Consider the following 16230-nt stretch of genomic DNA (forward strand, 5'->3'; position numbering starts at 1 on the left):
TTGTTCACTTTATGCATAGTATCCATCCTGTCAAGTTATGTATGTCATTGACAGGGTGCTTTGAATTGTTTTGAAAGAACAGTTTATACATGCAAATTTTTGCTCACAGGTTCACTTATGACATTTGTGTCAGCTTATGTACCGAAAACACTCATAATTCATTTTTATATTTTCCAACCTCTCCTTATGCCTTAGAATGAAACAGGCTGTTGTTGCTACTTTAAGACTGACATATGCAATGATATCTGATTGTCTTCCCTGTGTTGCTTTGTGCTTTATTCTAAAAGCAGTCAGCACTTTAGCTCCACCCATTCATGCTGAAGTTATAAGGAGTGTTTCAGTCCAGACTGCTTTTTGAATGAGCACAACACAGTGCAGCCAATCATTACATTTATTTATCTGTTATCGTTATTAGTCTTAAAGGCACAAGAACACATAAAAATTAATCTTATTTTTTTGGTACATAATAACTCACAAATGTTAAAAGTGGACCACTAGAGAAAAAAATAAATGAAAAAAAATGTAGGATATTGACAAGAAAATGATAAATTAATTATTGCTACTCTTTGAGGAATCCATTCCTTTTTCCTCTGTCTTCTTCCCACTGCCTAAAAATGTTTGAAATAGCGCATCAGATTTGTTGCGAAGGCTCTACTAAATTAACCCCTTATCAAGCCTCCTATAACCTAAGAAAAGCTCCATTAGTTTACATTGAAGTCCGTGAAGTTAACGAATAATAAGCTATAGTATGCAATAAGCCTGGCATTTTAAAGGGTTAATAAAACATTGAAACATTGTACTCGGTGTGAAAAAACATATTTTAGTGTTGTTAAATGCTTGAAATTGGATATACCTTTTTAAACCATATGTATCTTTTCTTTGAAAGAGAGATGTTTTTTCTTCCTGTTTTCCTCTCTGGCCTTCTCTTTTTATATCCCTGAATCAGTGCTATATTAGTGACTAACTGACACAGTGAATATGTGTTAAATCTCTCTCCGTCTCTGTCTGTCTAGTTCAGCGAAGTAGAGACGGGTGGTCTTGCCGAGGCTCAGCAGATTCAGCTGTTCTACAGGGTGCTGACCGGCTCCATGGAGGTCACACGCTGCTGGGCAGAGCGACTGCCCGGATTTTCAGAGCTTCACCACGACGACCAGAACCTGCTCATAGACTCCGCCTTCTTGGAGCTGTTTGTGCTCCGCCTGGCCAACAGGTAGGTCTTTATCCACCCAGACCCCAAAATGAAACAGCCTCAGGCAGAAAGCGGATATCTGTGACGGTGAATGGTAGTCGTTTTAGAATATTTTTTTCATAACAGCAGCATATTAGTCACAGGCCCAGAGAAATTCTGACCATGTGGTGGGATGAGTTTCTCACGTTGTGTCAAAGCTTCCTTCTGGCTTTACTTAACTGCTTCAAGCTTGACCAAATTCATGGTTCAGATTATACCACATTGCAAAAGTCGGACCGTTCCGAATCAGAATCGTTGAATCAAAAGTTTACATTTTCGACAGACTCCAAATGCTGACCTCATCCCTCTCGTTTCACTGTGAGCTGTAAGGTTGCTATGGTCACTGTGCAGACCACCTCGGCATTCACTTGTTTAAATTTATGGGATATCAGCCCTCCCTAACCCTTTATTCTGTGTGCATGACACACATACAGCTCACACAAACGCACGTCATGTCTCCATTGCAGTTAGACTGTTTTTATAACTGCATGTACGTTCTGCTTTTGTTAACTAATGTAAGGCTTTTTACAGCTTAACTCATGTTGATTTTCGCGTTGCAAGCGCGATTTGTTTGTGTGCAAGTGACTCAGCAGTGTTCTGATGTTGCTTTAACAGGAAGTGATTTTTTTTGTTCAGTTCAGCTGCTCCCTATTTAAGTAGCAATGCAGCCTCCCTCTCTCTCTCGCTCTCTCCCGCTCTCTCTCCCTTTCCCTGTGAGGGAGCAGGTGCAGGGAGGGAGGCCAGTGGGTGGTGGCGTCACAGCCTCAGTAGGGGGCTCCAGGCTGGGGTTCTGACTCACTCTAGCAGGGGGATTCATCCGGGCCTACGTCACACACTCGCTCACCAAACTCACACATGTCCAGACTTTACACAGAGACAAATGTACACCTTCAAACACAAGTCATGAGGTAACCCTTAAACCGTCTTATTACTCAGTTGGTAATTTGAAGATTATTCAGTAAGAACTATAAATTATTCAGTAACTTCTATGAATTATTCAGTAACTACTATTAAGTATTCTTTAAATACTATGAATTATTTAGCAACTACAATGAATTATTTATTAACGGCTCTGAATTATTTAGTAACTATTATGAATTATTTAGTAACTACAACAACATATACAGGGAGATTCACTCAAAAGAGGCCCCAAATATTCTGTTGTAACTCCTGTTAGGATGAAGTAATCTGAAACAAAAAAAATACGCTACATACCTTGACGTATGTGTAATCGATTGCGTTATATGCGATGATGGAAGTGATCTCTGTTTTCTGCCAGACACATGAAGGGGTACGGGGGTGTGCATCCAGAAGTTGCAAACGGAGGTTAAATGTCGTGACGGCTGTCCGGCACCTACCTCATCGCTCCAACGCAGGGGCATCCCGGCTTATACGAAGCTCTATATACTGAGAAGCACATTGCATGTTGTTTCGTTCAGATTGCTTCATCCTAGCGAGAGAATATTCAGGGCCTCTTTCCAGTGAATCTCCCTGTATTATTCATATAATATCTATCCAGTAATTACTATAACTTATTCAGTAACTATGAATAATGAGTAAGTTAAACCAGTTGCATAAAGTAATGAGTAAGCTATGTAGGTATGACAGTGAGGAATTAAAATGTATGCAAATTAAAGGGTGAAGTACTAAGACTTAATGCATTCACAACACCTTCACCACCCATTCACAGTGTCTCACACACACACACACATGCACACACACATGCTCACACACACACACACACACACACACACACACACACGTGTAACCGGTGCACATGGCAAAACCACAGATAGTAAATTAATGAACCGGCTGATGAGTGAGTCGCTCTGACGCAAACATAAATATGTGGTCTTGAAGAACCTTTCCATAGATTCCATAGAGATTCTCTGTCTGCCGCTCATCCCTTTGTCTTTACTGCTTACCAGTAATGTATCTAAACCTTGTGTTTACGTACATTTCCATTAAAAAAGCACATGTTCCTATTATCTGCACCCCAGGGCTTCAGAATTAGAGAGATGAGATTTTAATATTTCTCCTGTTTTCTTTCTCTTTTGCTCTCTTCAGTTTCCTCCTGCTCTCACTTCCTCTCCTGCTGTGTGTAAGAGTGTGTGTGTGTGTTTGGTAATTGTGAGCTAATGAAGAACAGCTCATGAGCAGAAGCCAAGCACTCCACAGGAAAGAAAAATGAGGAGGGTTTTTTTATACCTAAAACTGTAGGGTTGTGAGTGAAGAGGTAGTCAAGAGGAGTGGTGAGAGGAGGAGATGGAGATGAGAGGAGAGGAAAAGAGCAGAGTAGAGGATAACAGAGAAGAGGAGAGTAGAGTAGAAGAGAGGAGAAGAGAAAAGAGGAGAGAAGAGAGGAAGAAGTAGAGTAGAGGAACAGAGGAGATTAAAGTAAGAGAGAGGAGAGCAAAAGAGAAGAAAGGAGAACAGGAGAGAGGAGAAGAGATCAGAGGAGAAGAATAGAGGAAAAGAGAAGAAAGGAGAGGAGAAGAAAAAAGAAGAGCAAAAAAGGAAAAGGGGGAAGAGGAACAAAGAAGAGATGAAGAGAAGAGAGAAAAGAAGAGTAGAGTATTGGAAAAAATAGGAGAGAAAAGAGTAGGAGAGAAAAGAGATGAGAGCAGAAAAATAGAGAAGAGGAGAACAGAGAAGAGGAGAAGTAAAAAGAGTACAGTGGAAGGAAAGAAAAGAGGAGAGAAGAGAGGAAAGGTAGAGAGAAGGGGAGAAGTAAAGAAAGGAGAGGAGAAGATAAGAAAGGAGAAGAGGAGGAAAGAGAAGAGGGGAGAGGAAGAGAAAAGGAGAAGAAAGAAAAGAAGAGTAGAGCGCTGGAGAAGAGAGGAGAGGAAGAGAGAGTAGGGAAGAAAAGAGGAAATGAGGGGAGAAAATACAGAAGAGGAGAAGAGAGGAGGGGAGACAAAAGAAGAACAGAGAAGAGATATAAAAAGAGTACAGTAGAAGAGATGAAAGAGTGGACAAGAAGAGAGATGAGAAGAGAGGAGAGGAAGAGAGAAGAGGAGGGAAAAGAAGGGATGAAATGTGAAAAGAAGATAGAAGAGGAGAACCAAAGACAGTACAGTGGAGAAGAGAGTAGAAATGAGGAGAAGAGAAGGGATGAGAGAATAGTATAGTAGTGGAGAAGAGACGAGAGAAATAGTGAACAGAAGAGAAAAGAAGACACAGGAACAGGTGACAGGAGAAAAGAAGAGAACTAAGAAGAGTACAGTAGACAATAAAAAATGAGAGGAGAAGAAAGGAGAGAAAGGAAGAAAGGAAGGAGATCAACAGAGAAAGAAAAGAGAAAAGAAAAAAAGAAGATCAGAAGAAAAGAGGCAAGGGTCAAGATCGTTTATGTGCTTTCATCTGAATTGGTGCTCCTGTCTGTAATTCAAATGAAACCAAGCCGAGTAGAAACTTCACAACCTCATACGTTCTGTCCCACATCCAGATTGAGAGAGCGAGAGATGGGGGGATGGCGAAGGAGAGAGAGAAATCTCAGGAATGTTTTAAGAGCTTTAATTGGGGGAGCTCAAACGTAATTAAGTCCATTCCGATCTTTTGATGTGCTCTTCCCTACGCTGGCTTTCATTTGTCGCCATGGTAATTTTTTTCGTGTATAACGACTCACATGCAGACTTTTAGCATCCAATCAGGGCTGGGATTTATAGCCGTGGAGATGAGAGAGGGTTAACGCTTGGCATGCGTGTGCCTGTGTATGCGTATATGTGTGTGTGTGTGTGTGTGTGTACGTGCTAATATGGACAGACACGCAGATGCAGAAATGGAAAGCGATATCTTCTCCTTTGGTGGAGGGAAAGACGGAAGTGTGGCGATTAATTAAAAGATGAAAGCCGTTGACTGAACTTCAGCCATCAAATGGCACCTTGAAGCTGAATAAATAATAACAATCCTTGATCAACCTAACCCCTACCTCTCTCTCTCTGTCTTCTCTCTCTCTCAGGTCGTTGTTGGCAGAGGAGAAGTTTATTTTCTGCACAGGGCTGGTACTCCATAGGCTGCAGTGTCTGCGAGGCTTCGGAGAATGGCTCGACTCCATCAGGGACTTCAGCTCCCACCTTCAGAGTCTGAACCTGGACTTACCGGCCTTCTCCTGCCTGTCCGCCCTAGTGCTGCTCACAGGTAACACACGTGCACAAACTGAGTTCATGCTGCTGCAGAGGTGGACAGTCTTGAAAGAGTGTTGGCAAGGCCTGTCACAAACATTAAATTTTAGCTGACAATAAATTGTCATATAAATGATTACGATTAACAGTTTAGTTCTCCTGTTTTGGCCCAAAGTTTTAATACACACTTCTTTGACCCAAGAATAGCTCCACCAGTTTGCACTGAAGTCCAAGCAGTTTCTGAATAATAAGTCTTACTGTCTAATAAGCTGTTGATTTTAAGGGCTTAACCGTATTGCTTTCTAGCTGTCCATACTTAGTAGCTCCAAATGGACAACAGAAATAGCTAAAATAAATAAACATATTACTCAACCTCTGCAGTCTAAGGCTGGCTTTCCACAGTGACACTTTCACACAACTTTAGTTGCTTGAAACCTGCTGTACATTGCGCTTGAGTTACCTAATGTTACGCATCCTGCACATCATTTGAAACTCTGCTGCAACAGTTGCAAACAACTCAACTTCATGAAACAGCTGATCAAAACTCCAGTAACATGTCATGTGGACATGTCAAACAGGATACTTTAAAACGACTGATTTCACTGGATCAATTGACAGCAAAATAAAACGGAAGATGGTTTATTGGATGGTTGAAAAGGACCCCTAACCACAACTAGACTAAGGATTGGTAATTTTTCCATTTTGTCAGCCTTCTGAGCAAGTAATAATAGTAAATAAATGCAAGGTTCTCAAATAGTTGCATTAACTAGCCAGCTAATGCTAACAGCTGGTCAAACAGCTGCTTGAGCCACCTTTCTTTACCTCGCTGTTAAGAAGATTTACGTAGCTGGATACATTTTCTCCACTCTTGATGTCCCCTAATTTTATACAGAGCTCAGATTACTCTGGGATTTAAATGATGAAAGTTATTACAGAAGGTGAGGCCAAGTCGTGGCGCATTATGAACTTGTTGAGCTCTTAGGCCAGGATGAGCGAGACATTTTATTTACTATCCACAATGACCGGCAAACCTATACAGATCTTCAGAGTTTTAACAATGTTAGTGGTAAAATTGTGTTAAAAACAGTTTCTTTGGGGATTATTTGGCCCTGCATATAGTTCTCCACCATAAATAGCTTTTAAAAATATATGTTTTATGCTTAAACACCAACCATCCCAGACATCAGGTCTTAGAACTCTTGATTACACAACAAAACTAAACCCCTCCCCTAATTTCGCACATGAATATCATTTGGGATTATTAACACACTACAACGTTTCATTAGGTTGAATGGGATTTTTGCCAGTGCTCTGCAAAGCTTGTCCAACCTCTCGACAGCAGCTACAAGAGAATGCATTTGTGCGGGCAACATGGGTACGTCAGTTGTGTTGTATGAAGATAATCCTCTCTCCATCCTGGTGTCACGCTCTGACACGTTCTCACCTCTTTTTTTTTACTTTGCTCTCATCTTCCTTTGCTTTCCCATTCTCCCATTCCCTCGTTCACACCTCTTTGTGCGGCTTTGGACGGTTGTCACGGCGATCACAGGTGCGTGGCAGGTGATGCCAGAGATTGGGTTTACTTACACAGAAGAAATAATCCCCTTTTAATCATGGGAAGAGAGAGAGAAAAAAGAGAGAAAGGGAGAGAGAGATGAGCAATGGGTTTTGTGTGCTTTCTATGAGCACAGGTGGGGTTTGTTGGTTATTGGGTGATAAAGTAGGGCAATGTGAAGTTTGTGTGTGTGTGTGTGTGTGTGTTTGTTGTGAGGGTCAGCAGGTGCTTCAGGTTATATGCACATGCATTATTAAGAGCAAGGCTAAACAGTAGGTTGACCTATATTCATAAACACACCACACTCACAAACGGTCATGTTTTGTTATTTTTAAAGATTGACAAAAATGGACATTTCAAACACTTATAGACGGGACTTATTTACAGAAGCAATTACTTCTGTAGAAGAATTTCAAACCTCTTGCCATGTTTGTTGTATGGCAGCACAATGTATTGTTCATTAAAGAAGAAATCTACCAATTGTTCAGTGGCTGAGATCAAACGAAGTCATTCAGAGTGGTTTGATGTGAAAGGGTGCATTGTAGAGAATCTGGAACTGCAACCATGATGTCTACAATGCACATATAGCCATTTTATTCACTATCCAAAATGACCAGTGAACCAATATGTGTCTTCTGGATTTTTTGTGTAATGTTGACAAAACCATGTTTTGGGGACTATTTTGCTTTACAACACCCTGTATGTGTCCCTCTGCCATGAACAGTTTAAAAAAAGTTTCAAGCCAAAGTCTTACCTGTAAAACTCTCTGTCTCAGGTATGTTTTATAATAGTTCTGAGAAAAGATTTTTGGCTTAAAACATATTTTAAAAAACTTGTTGTTTTTGATTCATGGTGGAGAGGTATATGCAGGGCACTGGAAGGCAAAATAGTCTCTAATAAAGGCTTATTTTTTTTCAGATTTACCACTATTTTTCCATTTTTAACATTACATATAAAAGCTCAGATGACACTGGTCATTTTGCACAGTAAATAAAAAGAATATATTTGTGTAGCAGACCACGCAGCCCCTGGTTCTTACAACCACCATTCTAAAGACATCTGAGTTGGTAAACGTACCTAGACTGACACATTTCATAACTAACCACTCTGAAGGACTGTTTATGTCTCGACCACTGAATTATGCTGAAATTTTGTAAAATTGCTGGAATTCCTCTGTGTGTTTCTATTGCTTGGCCATTTTTGTTTAATTTGTAAAAATCATAAAAGCTTGAGGAAAGAGATGTAAGAGATCTGTCTATCCATCCATCCATTTGCCCATTCACCCATCCACAGTTTATTTCCCACCAGAACCTACAGCCTTCAGTCTTCAGCAGAACGTGTGTGTGTGTGTGTGTGTGTGTGTGTGTGTTGGCCTCCATGGAGCAGCACTTAGCTCTGTAGAGGGAGGAATCGACCGCTACTCAGCGGAGCCCAGCTCTCCTCCGCCTTCCCCCATTTCCCTCTCTTTCTCCCTCTCTCTTGTTCTCCGTTCCCCCTCTCCACTCCTCCACTCAATCTATCGACCCTCTAAAAGTGTCCGCAGTGAAAGAGTGCCATCGATCATCCCCTAGAGAGAGAAAGAGAGCAAGAGAGAGAGAGTGAGAGAGAGAGGTAGACAGAGAGACATTGTAGCTACTCAACACCCACAGCGTGAGGATAAATAAAAGCAACACAGAATACACATACACTTGTAAGTGCACTCATGCGCATGCACATACATTAATTTCCAAAACAAACCTTACCCCTTAAACTGCAGGCCTATTCAGTTATTACCCTTAAATAAATACAGACATTTTTCAACCTAACTTCTGTTTGCCACATCTGGACTGTATGTACAAAATACAGTTATAATAGAAGTCAATGGAAAAGTGCTGAAGCCCAACAGCTAAATATAAGATCATTTTTTCAGTATTTTTGTCAGTATTATCAGTTTTTTTATCACCACTTTGAATTATTTTGTTTATATCTTTAGATTTTGTTTACATTTTGAAATCATTTTTAGAAACATAAAATATACAGTACTCTCAAAAGTACATTGCCAAGTCCTTCAGCATGTAATGTGTCCATCCTTTGTTGTTTCAGGAGACTTGGTTTCAGTTTTTTCAAAGATATATGCGGGATATTTTTTTTCACACCTCCAAAGTTCAGTCATAGAAGTTGGTTGTATTTTTTGCTTCTCACAAATCAAGTAATCCCAATTACATTTTTGAGTAATAGTCGTCTTCTCACAGTGGAAGGATAGAGAGAAATATCTCCTGAAAAATGCTTAGAATATTTCTACTTAATTGCTGTTTGGACTGGAAATTAAATAAATGAGGGGTGGTCTGGTTTTGGCACGGTACTGTAGATCTTTGCTGTGCTGCAACCCCCTCAGCACCCCCATTTTCACATTCCTGCCTTGCAATTTACATGGGGTTAAACACTCAACTCTTGGGCGATTTGACAGAAATTTACATAAACACACTCTCATACACAAGCACATACACTCTGAGAAGTGAGAAGTGTGTGGAGTGGGCAGGCTTGAAGGTTGTTATTGACACAGTACCTCCAAAGTGATAGATCTGAAGCTTCACACTAACTCAATGACACAAACAGCTAGGAGGGAGTATGACACAGTTCAAGGCATTTGTCCCTATTGTAACTGTTACATACACGCCACATGTGATTTTACATAACTATCTATAAGTCCATAAGAATTCTTCTTTTTGTGTGTCTATATGTATGTGTTTGGCCAGGAGGCTTGTGTCAGTCTCACATTAGAAGGCTGCTGGTGGTGTTGGGGCTGCGGTGTTGCTATTGGTAACTACATTAGCGTTAATAGCGTTAAGTCCTAATCAAGTTTGCCTGTTCACAGCACCACATAATCCTGCTAATTGTGCTACACATGTTGATGGTAATTGTTTTAGAGAATCGGTTGTAAGAGTGCGTGTCAAGAACCTGCATATTATCGCTGTCGGATCAAAATCTCGTATCTCCAAAATGGTAATTTTTCAGGATGACCCTTGTCAACTAATAACCCTAGCCCATATCTTGTTTGTAGTGGTGAGAAATGGCATTGTGTATTATATGCTACAGATACTCATTCATTCCTTCTTGTCCCTCTGTCTCTGCAGAGCAATGTCCTGGCCTCAAAGAGCCCAAGAAGGTGGAGGAGCTGCAGTCCAAACTCGTCTGCTGCTTGCGGGAACACCTCAGCTCCAGCGGGGCCGGGGGCGTGGCTGCTGCAGGCAAGGCCCCTCCTCCCGTGGCTGCCGTGCTGGGCCTGAGGGCAGAACTCCGGTCTCAGCGCACTCAAGGCCTCCAGAGGATCTTCTACCTGAAGCTGGAGGATTTAGTCCCGCCCCCTCCGCTCATCGACAGGTTCCTGGACACACTGCCCTACTGATGGCTCAAAGACACGCCCATAAAGCTTACAGACACACCCACAAAAGCTCACTGAGACACGCCCATGGCGGCTATGCGGATGCATCACTGAGGGGCGCAGCCTGTTGTCCAGAGAGACTCACGAACTACATTTCCCATGAGTCTCTAGTGTGACTTTGGTGGCACAGGAGCTCTGCCAGAGAAGAGCTTTTTTCACTTTGGCTCTGCATTGGAAAATGTAGATGAATGATTGTGTGGGAGTGTGTGTGTGTATGTTGGGGTGGGGAGCAGAGTTGTTCTTTTGGACTATGGTTCAATGTGTCATGGGAAATGAGCGCGTATGTGTATGTGTGTGTGTTTGAGGGAGAGAGTGTGGAAGGAAGTTTCTTTTTTAGTAAGAAAGCCGACAGAATACTTCACTGTCATTCATCTAGACTATGAGGGCAACAGCTGTTTAATCACACATGCACACACATACCTGCTCTTTTGCGGGAGTGTGGTAAGGGAATACTCCAATATTTTTTTAACCTGATCTGTACTATACGGTGGATTACTACGGACAATAATTCCAATGCGTTTCCTTGTTCTTAGGAAAGAACACACTTTGCTCAAAGACTCAAGACCAGTGACATAGCCAGAATTTCATTTTAGGAGATAGGCTTGAGCTGATTGACGATGGTATTTGTAACTGCTAATAGATTGTATCTATCGCGATGGCTACATGATTCTTGTAATCTGTGTTTCCTTTTAACTTATAGTTCATGTCCTATGTCAGTTCTGATACACTGTCTGGATTCTATAGCAGTACGAGGCAGCACTTTTTGTTACTATGGTCGTGCTAACAAAAAAGATAAAGCTGTGCTGCAGCCTTCCACACCTGGAATATTTTTTTTTTTTTTTGTGAAACATGAACTGAATGACATTATGATTCTGTCAAAGTTGTTAAAAACTAAAAAAATAGAGCCTAATAATAGTAACAGGCTACAATAACATAAGGCTGTTGGCAAACTAGCACAACAAGCTTTAGCCATGTCATTAATTTAATGATTTATAGGCTGTTAGCAAGTGAAAAAGTTACTCTCTTTTTTTAATTTTATCAAATTATCTCCCCAGTTTAGTCAACCCATTAGCTAAGTCTCCCTTTATCATATCATGCTACCAAGCTAGGAGGGCAAAGACTAGCACATGCTTTCTCCAAGACATGCAAAGCACCACTGCATTTTTGCGAACTGTTACGAGCACCCATCATGAGACGGCTCAGTGTGCCTGGAGGGCCTGGTAGGGCCATCCTACTCATCCACAGAGAGCGAGGCCAGTTATGCTCCCTTTGACTCCTGGCCATGGATGGCTGTGGCATGGTCAGGGATCAAACTCACGATCTCCTGATGATAGGGTCAATGTGCCACATGCCACTCACAATACTGTCATCAATCGGTGATGGCTAGGGGCAGTAATCGGACGATGGTATAGTCTCACAAGCCTATTAGGGGGGCAGCTAGGAAGCATTACATCCCAGAGAAATTGCTATAGTGTGGATGATAAGCACCTAGCCAGCTAGCCTACTTAATTCTAGCTACCATAACCAGAGAGAAAAAAACACAATGAATGGTTGCTGACCTAAGTAGTTACTATAGCAGCTGATGGAATGCCATGGCAGGTAAAGGCTATTTAATCAAAAGCCTACCTTTTACAGCACTAGGGGTAGATGTCCGGGATAAATGATTAAAGATTGCGATTTTCTCAATGTTCTTTGTCACATCAAGAAAATCAAAAAAAGATTGCAGCATTGGATGTTGTTTTCTTTATCAGGCTAAACTACTTAGCTAGTTTACTTGCAGGTCAGCTAAGTTCCCACATCTGCAAAAGCAGTAGATCAGGCAACGATGTGTTTACTTGTTGCCGTTGAAAGAAAAGCATTGTTCCTTGCCTTTTTGCAAAGTTTAACTGCAATGTATATGACCAATGGTGGCATGCAGACATGTAAACATTGCCACAGTCTTAGCGATCAGCCAAAATCGTTGATTATCAATGGGCAAAAGAACTCAGCTCTTTATGTTCATCCAGTATTATAAGAGCACATGACAAATTTCATAGGCATCATAGAACTTTTTTCTGTTTAGAAGGCAGAAATCTGAGGCTTGTCCTCTACATGAGAGGGCCTAGGCAGACAACTCCACGGTAGCAACTGCTCTGTTCAGAACACAATTTTCAGATTTACATTTATGGCATTTGGTAGACGTTCTTACCCAGAGCGATTTTAATCATGTTAGGTAGGTGAATGCGGTGTTAGGAGTTGTCAGTACAGCATGCTATGCTTTGCTGGGGGGAAATGAACTGTTACCTGCTGCCCTCCATGTTATAATACTTATAATAGGAGCCAATGGGCAGTTGCTTCAGCATGTGCTTTTCAAGGTTTACTAAATACAGAGAAACACTTATTCTGTACAGAGAAATTATTGTGTATGTTAATCCACCGTATTCTACAGATGCAGCACATAGAAACTAGGTTGAAAAATGCTGGAGTATTCTTTTAAGCATCTCTTAGGTAAGCTTTAGACAAATGAATCAACCATCATCTGGGCAGGCAGATAAAAGTGCATTAAAATTTCTAAACACAGAATCACACTCTGTTTCACCCAAAAACTGCATACAAGTGCAATTTACTAAGTGCTATTTAACAGAAAAACAAAAAACAGATTAGCGAGCAGAGCAGGGAGGAAAGCAATGGAAATAAGGGAGCACGTGGGTTCCATTTCTATTTCAACTCTAAATTATTTTAATACTAAAGACTCGCCCTGTGAGGTGAAGGTTTTAAAACCGAGCAGAAAAGAGATTTTCTCAGACCAGTTCTGCGCACTAACTCATTAATGACCGCGAGTTCCACAAACTTGAAAGGACTGTAGATTTTTTTAATTTTATTTTCTGGTTTCTAAAAAATCAGAGAATTGTAGGGTAGGACTGTAGAACTAAAAAAAAAAATAAGAGCAAGTAAAGGAGAATTCGGGCTACAAGCACTTAAAAGGAGAAAGAGAGAGGGGGGTGGGGCGTGGAGAGAGGGGGGTGGGGTGAGGAGAGAGGGAGGGTATAAAAAAGAGAGATAGGCCAGAAGGAACGAAACATTCCGCGTTCATGTTCATTTTTTTGTAAGTTTATATTGTTAACGCCATTTATTAATATGGAGAACTTGTTGCAAAAAAATGTCTTTTATTTGTACAAAAAGGAAAAAAAAACATTATATGCATGGTTTTCTCTTTCTCGCCTTTCTTGCCTGTATTTATTTTGCAAAGACCGCCGGCTCCTAAAGGGCTTGGACACGTTCATCACCAACTTGGGCTTTTCTTTTTGCTAACGTTGCCCAGTAGGCAACATTTTTGAGACGAGATGGAAGAAGTAAAAATTATATAAATAAATATATATATATATATATATATATATATATATATATATATATATATATATGTATATATATACACAAGACAAAAACTAATATTTTGAAGTGTTTTTATCTGATAGCTTTTTTCAAATCTTGTGGTACGAGTTGTGCATTTGTTTGTTTGTTTGTTTGTTTGTTTTTTCTTTTGGAGAAAGAAACAAGATGGCAAAAAAAGAAAAAAAAATCAATGTCTCTTCTGGTTTGTTTAGATTTCTTTTTTCTCTTTGGTTCACTGGAGGCTCTTTTCAGCACTTTGAAATCATAAAGAAAAGAAAACTGATTTGTTTGGTCTGAAAGCGTCTGGACTTTTGTTGGAGCCTGTGTGCAGTATGTGTGTGTGTGTATGAGCATGTCTTCAGGTATTACTGTCCCCTGAGGTCCAATTATCCTCAACACCCTATGTGGTCCCACACATAACTTACATAACCTCTACATTCCTTTCAGTAACCCCCACTCCAAACCCCATTTGAAGGCTCCCTACATACGTACTTCATAACAGAGGCATAAGCATTCAAAACCACATTTTAAAAACAATACTTGAGTATATCTGAACAATGTAAGATGTTTAATGAAGTTCATTGTGTTGACATAAGGGCCCTTAAATTTAACAGATGGACATTTGTTCCATTTATAAAACTGTTATAAAGCATTCTCCCTGAATAATGGAACCTATTAAGCAGAGGCCAGATTAAGAATAACATATATACATTATTCAACTAACGAGTTTCAAAGTCAGAGTTGAAAACATATATTGGACTTTTGAATGACTTGTTTCGATTGCCCCTATACCTTAATTATATATTTTTTTTGATAAAGCTAGTGATTGAATATTCTATTTTGTTACTAACGAAACAATCATACCGTTACCGAAACTTTACCAAATGTTTCAGTAGTGACTGTTTTCAAACACAGCTTTGAACACACATAAAATATAAATAAAAATATAGAAGATTTTATATTAAAATACAGAAAAGTTACTTAAGTGCAGAAAATATTACACACTGATTTTCAGAATATGAGAGACGTTTACTTCAACACGATCTAACAGGCTAAAATGAGGGTCTGCTTATGGACTGAAACTTTTTGTGTTCCAATAGTGACATAAAAATGTGGGACAATATGTTTTTTCATTTAAAAATTAAACTTATGATAAATCTAAATTTTTCAACATCACTTTAAAAGAAACTATAATGATCTTTAAAAAACAATGAAAGATACTAAATTATTTCTACACGTTGGCATTCAGGGGTTGGGGTTTGGGACAGCCACATCCCAATAGAAAGTGCCCTGTAAACATTGATTTTGTGTATATTTACCTTGTTATACTCATTTAATGCCTTAGGTTTAATATCAAAACTATAGTCATTTGATAACATCATAACATAGTCCTTGTAAACATCTAAGATCTGAATACTTAATTTTTTTTAAATAGTTTTTTTTTTTACTCTGGGACCATAGTTTCATCTAGTTCAGTAGAATGATTAGTGTCTATCAGTTCTATGAAAGATGTTGATCCTCAAACTAGAAAGAATGTATCATTGTTGTTTAAGGGCCTCTTTCACAGGCGCCTTTAATTAGGCCTTTGGGAACTTGGGAACAATGCCTTCAGAACAGTGTCGTACAGTGCCCTTTATAATGTTTGGGTTTTTTCTATTTGCCTCTGCGCTCCACAGTTTTAAATTTGTACTCAAACAATTCACATGTGGTTAAAGTATGCATTCACAGATTTTAATAAAGGGTACATTTCAGTTTTACCATGTAGAAATTTCAGCACTTTGTCATGTATAGCACCGCCATTTTAATGTACCATAATGTTTGCAATATAGCACAGGGATGTATGGTACATTAGTCATGTTTAGTACTTTGTTGCATATCCTTTGCATGCAATGGCTGCTTGAAGTCTGAATCTTATAGACATCACCAGAAGTTGAACTTATCTGCACTGCAGAAAATGAGAAGTCAGCTCAACTTAAAATTAGAAGGTTACTGAGTACATACATATGTATATATGTACAGCATTAATTTTCAAAGTTAAAACAATATTTTTTACAGTATGTTAAATATTTAAGGACATAGAAATCAGAGGAATATCAGGAGCTTGCGAGTGGTGCAACGGACTAAGCATTCATCTCCACCTGGAGGTTTTAAATTTGAACCCCAATGTTACCATAGCCAATCATAACTTGGAGTCCAAAAGGAGAAAATGTCTGGTAGGATTTTCTGATGGAAAGAGTCCCAGTTAGTGGAGAAGCTGAGTGAAAAACATAGGTTTTGTATTGTTTACCTCACTGAAAAATAGATATTTTGAGTAATTTTTGACTAAAATAAGAAGTTTGAGTTGGGGAATGCTAGAGTCCTCAAATTCAACTCAAAAGAACAGTGTAATTAATAACCTCATCATCATCAAGTTGAACTCACTTTCATTTTAACAGTGCAGGTATGTTCTTCAGCTCCTACATGTTTCAGGGTATAGTCCATTTAAAATTTTTCTTCAGCATATGAAAGGCATGCTCAGTGGGATTCAGAT

General features: G+C 39.7%; 1 protein-coding gene across 1 annotated transcript in view; it reads left to right on the forward strand.

The window, feature by feature from the left end:
- nr4a3 (nuclear receptor subfamily 4, group A, member 3) overlaps window positions 1-13490 on the forward strand; it is a 41089-nt gene extending 27599 nt beyond the window's left edge. Inside the window, exons 7-9 of the mRNA XM_036558324.1 lie at window positions 1014-1210; window positions 5190-5368; window positions 10021-13490. Coding sequence (XP_036414217.1) covers window positions 1014-1210; window positions 5190-5368; window positions 10021-10292 — 648 coding nt within the window. The 3' untranslated portion in view covers window positions 10293-13490. The remainder of the gene's footprint in view (window positions 1-1013; window positions 1211-5189; window positions 5369-10020) is intronic.
- The last annotated feature ends 2740 nt before the right edge of the window (window positions 13491-16230 follow it).

The sequence above is a fragment of the Colossoma macropomum genome, unplaced genomic scaffold, assembly GCF_904425465.1.
Source record: "Colossoma macropomum unplaced genomic scaffold, Colossoma_macropomum, whole genome shotgun sequence".
NCBI lineage: Eukaryota > Metazoa > Chordata > Actinopteri > Characiformes > Serrasalmidae > Colossoma > Colossoma macropomum.